Raw genomic sequence first — 8,370 nt, forward strand, 5'->3', positions numbered from 1 at the left:
AGCCAAATTTTAAGGAATCATAAATACTATTGTTATTTTTGCATACCCCAAAATTCTCTAGCTCTAAAGTTACGCTTGTTATTCGATTTTTTTGATTTGCGGGGGCGGAAGTGGGCGTGACAAAAATTTGCGTGCAAATATAACAAATGCTGTCGAAAAAAATTATAGCTCTATCTCTTATAGTCTCTGAGATCCAGTGTTTCATACGGACAGACGGATAAGCACACAGGCACACAGACGGACATGGCTATATCGTCTCGGCTGTTGACGCTGATCAAGAATATATATATTTTATAGGGTCAGAGATGCCTCCTTCTATCTGTTACATACATTTCCTGCCAGCAGAAAGATATAATACCCTTCTACCCTATGGGTAGCGGGTATAAAAACGAAATTAGATAATAATAAATTTTAAAAATTTTGTTTTTTTGAAAATGTCTTGAATATTTGATCTTGATCATGCGTTCTGAGTTCAATATTATTTTCTTTTAGAAATATTCCGTCATCTTAATGTTCTTTAAGTAGTAAGCAATTGTATAATACTAATGTAAGCAGGTCTTCTACTTCCAACCTATTTATGTAGCTGTGAGACTGTCTAAATAGTAAACTGGTATAACCATTCGTATTATTGATAACGTTCTGTATGTATTTGTGTAATCTAAAATGAATTTAAGGTCGAGCTTTTGGTCATGAAATCAGCTGCTGAAGTTCTAAAAATAAACCAAATAATAGACGACTTAAGCGTCGGGGCTGCAGATTGTTTCAATTGTTTCATTTTCAAATAAAACTAAAATCTGGAATGTAGCAAGATTATTTTATTAAAAAAATGAATTTTATTGTAAATGAAATTTTAAGAAACCTTTTACAAATAAATAGTGTAACATATTTTACGGCTCCGAAATTGGCAACCGAACATAATCTGCGATATCATAGCTGATAATTCTGGGAGCGATAAATCCACCATAACCTGGACTACTTTTATAGTAGAGGCCAATGCCGGACAACGGAACTGGCGGATTTGACGCAACATCCTGCATATCCAGAAATGGAATCGTGGTTTGTGCCGCATCCTTTTCCAGTCCCGTGTTTACAAATTCAACATATTGATTCTCTTTTGACAATGGCTCTGAACTGTGTGTTGATCGTGTTGGTACATTCAAATTATCAATGTTTAGTTTTTCGTGTTCATAATCAAATATCCCACGCAAACTCAAAATTTGTATCTCTTTTACATGTTCTTGGTGACCTTTTATATTATATGAATTAAGTTCACCCCTTTCAAACCAATAAATGCCATGAGATACTTCGAGTCTCAGTCTTCCTTGTTTCACAGCAAAACGCACGCCGGTTACTAAAAATATTCTACCATATTTATATGTAATGTCATCCAGGTTTATGCGTCGGTTTTCATAACTCATTGCATGATAGTCCACTCCCTCGGTGACATTTAAATCATCGATTTTGTAGTCATCAATGGGCTTCCACTCAACAGTTGATTCGTTGATCGCACCTCGGGGCAAGAGTTGACCCTGTTGTATTTGCAAATGGATTATGCGATTCTTCTTCACAAACCGCACGCCAGTCACAACTTTGTTATCCCACACATCCGATATAACTGGTCGAAGATTGAAGTATCGATCAGACCTTGGACCCGGTTCATCACATAGGCAGAAGCAGTAGCTGCATTTGTAAAACAATCTTCTCCAGCTCTCCACATTGTTTACGTCACGCCAACATTTCTCGCGCTCTCCAAATCGAGGCCCGTCACTATATTGAATGTAGTCATAGCGATGATTGCTGCTCTCCGGGGATTGACATACAGATAAGTCTGACTCTATGAACCGACAATCGTGAATTCGACCAGAGCACGAAGGTTGTTGAGAACAGAACTTTTGCTCGAAGCATCCCATCTTAGTTGTGTTGGTGTAATCGGGGCAGCTCTGACTGCATGACCCGTCGCTATTCAGATCCACCTCGTTCTCCACATATCCTTGAAGCAGTCGAGTTAGCTCTTCGTAGGTACCGCCTTGAACATGGTTTTCTGGATCGCAACGCCATAAAACACGATCAGCTTTTTTCATCGTATTTATGAGTGTGTCGAGAGCTTCTTCGTTGATATTGTTGTAGTTGTTGCGAACCAAATTCGTTTCCGTATTGAAATTGCTTGGGCCGGACACCCGTCGAATCAGCAGTGAGTACTCGATCAGAATGTATGCCTTGAGTTCTGTCAGAGCGATATCCTTATACAATGAGTAGACAAGTTGTTGAGGTGTCTGGGAACTATGACAAAGTTTTTCCGATGACAACTCATATTTTTGCCGGAGTTGACTTAAAATTTCCTTGGTGATATATCGCTGACCGTAAAGTTTCAAATAGAAATCATTATTTAAAAATTTAAGAGAATTTGGCCGAGTTATTTCTTCAGTGAATGAAATAATGAGAGTGTCATTCTCAGAAATAGCCATTTTCTCAAAATTCGCAAATTCCTCTGAAATAGCTTCCATGTCGTCAACCATGTTGCCTATTTCATCCATTTGTGTGTTACTACCGAATAAGTAGTCATATAGCGGATGCTTAGAAATTGTAACGTGATTTTTTTCGATCTGATTAATTTGTGTGGCGATGTTCTTAAAATGTTGAAGCACTTCGATTTGATTTTCGAGTTTTTTCGCATTGTCAAATTTTCCAAGATCATTATTTAATTCATCAATATTGGCGCGCGCCATAATCACTGTTTCATTTGAATGATAAACAAATGCTAGGACTCCATCTACTTCGTATAAAAAGTCTGACTGACTTTGTTGACTGAAGATCGTCAATATCAGCAGCAATGACAGTACAACCGAAATCCGAATTTGCATCTTATTGTTCCCTTAATCACAAATAATCCGCAACACAACTTTTCGCGTTGACAATAAATTCGCAAATGAATAATACAACTCTCTTTTAGTCGAATTATGAAAAATAACACAGGGTAGTCTATTCCAGTGGAAAAAACTGCTTTCACAATCAAAAGTTTTAAATTAAGTCATAATTATAATGGAATAGTTAAAGATTTGACTTTTTCCAAACTATGTATCTGTTCTTTACTTAGTAGATCTGTAATTTGAATTCGCTGTCGATTAGTCATGAAGCCATTTATAAATAAAGCTTATTTGGTGATCATAAGCCATTTCGAAATTTGCAGAATAAATGTATATTAATGCCATAAAAGGTCCCCGCAAATCAAAAACAAGACAGAAAGTTACAGTCGAGTGTGCTCGACTGTGAGATACCCGCTGCCCATTTTGAATAAAAGCAAAATATTGCGGTATTTTTGCAAAATACACCAAAAATACAAATATAATGGTATATCGATATAATACCACATTCAAAATATACCATATACCGGATTGTCAGTTAAAGCAACTAATACCCCTAGTAAGTAGGCGTTTTTGTCCATACAAATATTTCATTTATAACTTCCACAATTTTTATGTGATCGCAACCAGGAATCAGGAATCACAACTACTACTGTTAGTATTGTATAAACTAAAATTCGCAGCTCTAGCTTAACTTCCGCCCCCGCAGTACACTCGACTGTAGCTTTCTTACTTATTTTAGCATAAGAACATGTCTATCAAATATTGCTTTTGGTTAAAAAGCTTTAAAATGTATTTGCTATATTAAAGAAATTAATGCCGAGCTTAGTCGACTGTCCCATTTTTTTTTTTTTTTTTTTTTTTTGTTTCTGTGTATTTTGCGCACTTTTATGTTTTTTGCATCTTTTGTTTCTTAAATGTGTACAAAAAATGTAAACTGGGTTCCTATGACTAGTATTTCTTAAGAAAAATTAACTCCTCTAAAAATTCAGATTATTGATAACACAAAATGGGTTCAAGGTCAAACATGACATGAAATGAAATTAGCTAGCGAGTATTAAAAAGGAACTCTGAAAATAGAATTGTCTCATTCAGTAATGATTTGAAATCAAAATAGAATATTTCAACTTGAGGCATCTAAAAGCTATAAACAACTGCTTACTAGACGATTTGTGTGAACTCTGAAAAATTAACATAAATCTGAAATGCAGCAAGATTGTTTTACTTAAATAAAAATAGAATTTTATTTCTGTCAAATTAATATTATATTATCATTAAATTAATGCAAATGATTTTAGGGCTCCAGAGATGGCAACTAAAGGTACTCTTCAGTGTCAATGGGCCCGGCACATAGTTAGAAGCAGTAGCTGCATTTGTAAAACAATCTCCCCCAGCTCTGACTGCATGACCCGTCGCTATTGAGATCCACCTCGTTCTCCACATATCCTTGAATCAGTCGAGTTAGCTCTTCGTAGGTAACGCCTTGAACACGATTTTCTGGATCGTATTTATTTGTATGTCGAGAGCTTCTTTGTTGCTATTGTTGTAGTTGTTGAGAACCAAAATCGTTTCCGTATTGAACACGGACACCAAAATGTATGCCTTGCGTTCTATTAAAAAACGATTCTGATAGTATATGGTTGACCGAAAATTTTCAAATAAAAATCATTGGTACTTAGTCGAGTTATTTCTTCAGCGATTGAAATATCATTCTTTGAGTTAACCATATTCTCAACATTCTAAAAGTCTTCAGAAACCTTCTCCATATTTTTATTATTATGTGATTAATATTCATATAGCGATCTGATTAATTTGTTTGGCCATGTTCTTTAAATGTTGCAGCACTTTGATTTTATTCTTAAGTTTTTAATTATTTTCAAATTCATCATGATTCAACCAAGTAATCAAGCAATCTCTATTATGTTAAGTGTAAGCATTTCCTTATCAATTTATAGTTCAGAAAACAGTTTCAATTTAAAAGTTCTAAGAAGTACTAAAAATAAACCAAAAAATAGACGACTTAAGCGTTGGGGCTGCAGATTGTTTCAATTGTTTCACATTCAAATAAAACCAAAATCTGGAAAGTAGCAAGATTATTTTATTAAAATAATGAATTTTATTGTAAATGAAAATTTTAAGAAACCTTTTACAAATAAATAGTGTAACATATTTTACGGCTCCGAAATTGGCAACCGAACATAATCTGCGATATCATAGCTGATAATTCTGGGAGCGATAAATCCACCATAACCTGGACTACTTTTATAGTAGAGGCCAATGCCGGACAACGGAACTGGCGGATTTGAGGCAACATCCTGCATATCCAGAAATGGAATCGTGGTTTGTGCCGCATCCTTTTCCATTCCCGTATTGACAAACTTGACATATTGCCCCTTTTTGGACAATGGCTCTGAGCTGTGTGTTGATCGTGTTGGTACATCCAAATTATCGATGTTTAGTTTTTCGTATTCTAAATCAAATATCCCATGCAAACTCGAAACCACCGACATCGTTAAATCTTCTTTGGGCCTTTTTATATTATATGTATTTAGTTCACCCTTTTCAAACCAATACAAGCCATGAGATACTTTAAGACTCAATCTTCCACCGTTCACACTGAAACCCACGCCGTCTACAATATATATTCGACCATATGTAAATGTTATATCATCCAGGCTAACGCGTCGGTTTTCATAACTCATTGCATGGTAGTCCACTCCCTCGGTGACATTGAAATCATCGATTTTGTAGTCATCAATGGGCTTCCACTCAACAGTTGATTCGTTGATCGCACCTCGGGGCAAGAGTTGACCCTGTTGTATTTGCAAATGGATTATGCGATTCTTCTTCACAAACCGCACTCCAGTCACAACTTTGTTATCCCACACATCTGATATAACTGGTCGAATATTGAAGTATCGATCAGACCTTGGACCCGGTTCATCACATAGGCAGAAGCAGTAGCTGCATTTGTAAAACAATCTCCTCCAGCTCTCCACATTGTTTACGTCACGCCAACATTTCTCGCGCTCTCCAAATCGACTCCCGTCACTATATTGAATGTAGTCATAGCGACGATTGCTGCTCTCCGGTGATTGACATACAGATAAGTCTGACTCTATGAACTGACAATCGTGAATTCGACCAGAGCACGAAGGTTGTTGAGAACAGAACTTTTGCTCGAAGCATCCCTTCTTAGTTGTGTTGGTGTAATCGGGGCAGCTTTGACTGCATGACCCGTCGCTATTGAGATCCACCTCGTTCTCCACATATCCTTGAAGCAGTCGAGTTAGCTCTTCGTAGGTACCGCCTTGAACATGGTTTTCTGGATTGCAACGCCATAAAACACGATCAGCTTTTTTCATCGTATTTATGAGTGTGTCGAGAGCTTCTTCGTTGATATTGTTGTAGTTGTTGCGAACCAAATTCGTTTCCGTATTGAAATTGCTTGGGCCGGACACCCGTCGAATTAGCAGTGAGTACTCGATCAGAATGTATGCCTTGAGTTCTGTCAGAGCGATATCCTTATACAATGAGTAGACAAGTTGTTGAGGTGTCTGGGAACTATGACAAAGTTTTTCCGATGACATCTCATATTTTTGCCGGAGTTGACTTAAAATTTCCTTGCTGATATATCGCTGACCGTAAAGTTTTAAATAGAAATCATTATTTAAGAATTTAAGAGAATTTGGCCGAGTTATTTCTTCAGTGAATGAAATAATGAGATTGTCATTCTCAGAATTAGCCATTTTCTCAAAATTCGCAAATTCCTCTGAAATAGCTTCCATGTCGTCAACCATGTTGCCTACTTTATCCATTTGTGTAGCACTATCGAATAAATAGTCATATAGCGGATGCTTAGAAAGTGTAACGTGATTTTTTTCGATTTGATTAATTTGTGTGGCGATGTTCTTGAAATGTTGAAACACTTTGATTTGATTTTCGAGTTTTTTCGCATTGTCAAATTCACCAAGATCATTATTTATTTCATTAACATCGGTGCGAACCTTCGTAACTGTTTCATTTGCATTATGAACAAATGCTAGGACTCCATCTACAAGCATATCGAAGGACTGAAATGACTGACTTTGTGGACTGAAGATCACAAATATCAGCAGCAATAGCCACGAAAGTGAGAACTGGATTTGCATTGTACGCAAATAGTTAAATTGTTCTTTTGTTCTCAAATGACCGGCAACAGAACTTTTCGCGATGACAGTAAATTCACGAATGATTCGTATTGAAATGTATGATGAGAATCAAACTTTCATATATATTATATATGCACATAATATACAGTGCTCGCCACTTGAATAGATCAACTGTATAGTAATTTTGTTAATAATCTTTTCACCCAAGATACGATCAAAATCCGCGCGTTATATATTCATGTAGAGACGTGTATTTTTTCAAATCGAAGAGTATTCCGAAGATACTTTTATTGACAATCGCTGTCTCGCTTGCAGTACCAATTAAGTTTAGCTTACTCATTTTATAAACCCGTCTGGGGATTCGTTACTCAATTCTCCATTTCGACAAACTTAATGAACCTCTTTTTCAGTTCTGAAAAATAAAGGCACTGAAAAATCTTGTTGTCTGATTAAAAACTTGTTTTTGAAGAAATTTTAAGAAAGTCAATAATTTTATTATTGTTTTTTTTCCAAGAATCATTTATATTATAAAAACTCTCATGAATAATATTAAACTTTAAATCGTAAAACAAGATTTTTCAATCTAAGCTAATCTTGTTATACTCTTCTTTTCCAAACTTTATCTTAAAGTTATCGATGCCGCTGTTATTTCAGTTATTACTGCTTAGTCGCCCATCTTTAACGATTTTAATCTTGACTTAGGAATTTTTAGAGTTGTGTTCAATTTTACAATTACGAAATCTACAGTCGAGTGTGCTAGATTCCAGATGCCCATTTTTAAAAGGAGTAAAGCAGTGCGGTATTGCACAAACTAATTAAATATCCTAAAAGCTTTTTACATATATATAAAAACAAGTAAGAAAGCTACAGTCGAGTGTGCTCGACTGTGAGATACCCGCTACCCATTTTGAATAAGAGCAAAATATTCCGGTAATATTTTTAAAATATACCGAAAATACTACAAAAATACTAAAAATATACCGAATGGTATGTTTGTTAAATCGATATAGTACCACATTTAAAATATACCATAGACGGTACAATATATTAAATTGTCGGCCAAAGCAACTCAGACCCCTATTAAGTAGGCGTTTTTGCCCATACATAAGTATTTTTTTAATAACTTCCACAATTTTTATCTGATCGCAACCAGGAATCAGGAATCACAACTACTACTGTTAGTATTGTATACACGAAAATTCGCAGCTCTAGCTTAACTTCCGCCCTCGCAAATCAAAAAAATTAAATAACAAGCGTAATTTTAAAGCTAGAATTTTGGATTATGCAATAATAACTATAGTAGTTATGATTCCTGAAAATTTGATTGCGATCAGATAAAAATTGTCGAAGTTATTAAA

General features: G+C 35.5%; 1 protein-coding gene across 1 annotated transcript; it reads right to left on the reverse strand.

The window, feature by feature from the left end:
• Window positions 1-799: 799 nt before the first annotated feature.
• LOC127566125 (uncharacterized) lies at window positions 800-7,072 on the reverse strand. Its single transcript, XM_052007746.1, has 2 exons — window positions 5,790-7,072; window positions 800-1,644 (listed from the first exon to the last, which is right to left on the reverse strand). Exons 1-2 carry the CDS (start codon window positions 7,010-7,012, stop codon window positions 888-890), a joined length of 1,980 nt encoding a protein of 659 aa, XP_051863706.1. The 5' UTR covers window positions 7,013-7,072; the 3' UTR covers window positions 800-887.
• Window positions 7,073-8,370: the final 1,298 nt, after the last annotated feature.

Source organism: Drosophila albomicans, chromosome 2R, assembly GCF_009650485.2.
Source record: "Drosophila albomicans strain 15112-1751.03 chromosome 2R, ASM965048v2, whole genome shotgun sequence".
NCBI classification, from domain to species: Eukaryota; Metazoa; Arthropoda; class Insecta; order Diptera; family Drosophilidae; genus Drosophila; species Drosophila albomicans.

Bases quoted from the DNA above. Each gene is read 5' to 3' on its own strand.
- LOC127566125 (XM_052007746.1), bottom strand. From the start codon at position 7,012: ATGCAAATCCAGTTCTCACTTTCGTGGCTATTGCTGCTGATATTTGTG. The intron at 1,645-5,789 runs GTCTGATCGATA...ACCGGGTCCAAG, and splicing joins TGTGATGAACCGGGTCCAAG to GTCTGATCGATACTTCAATC.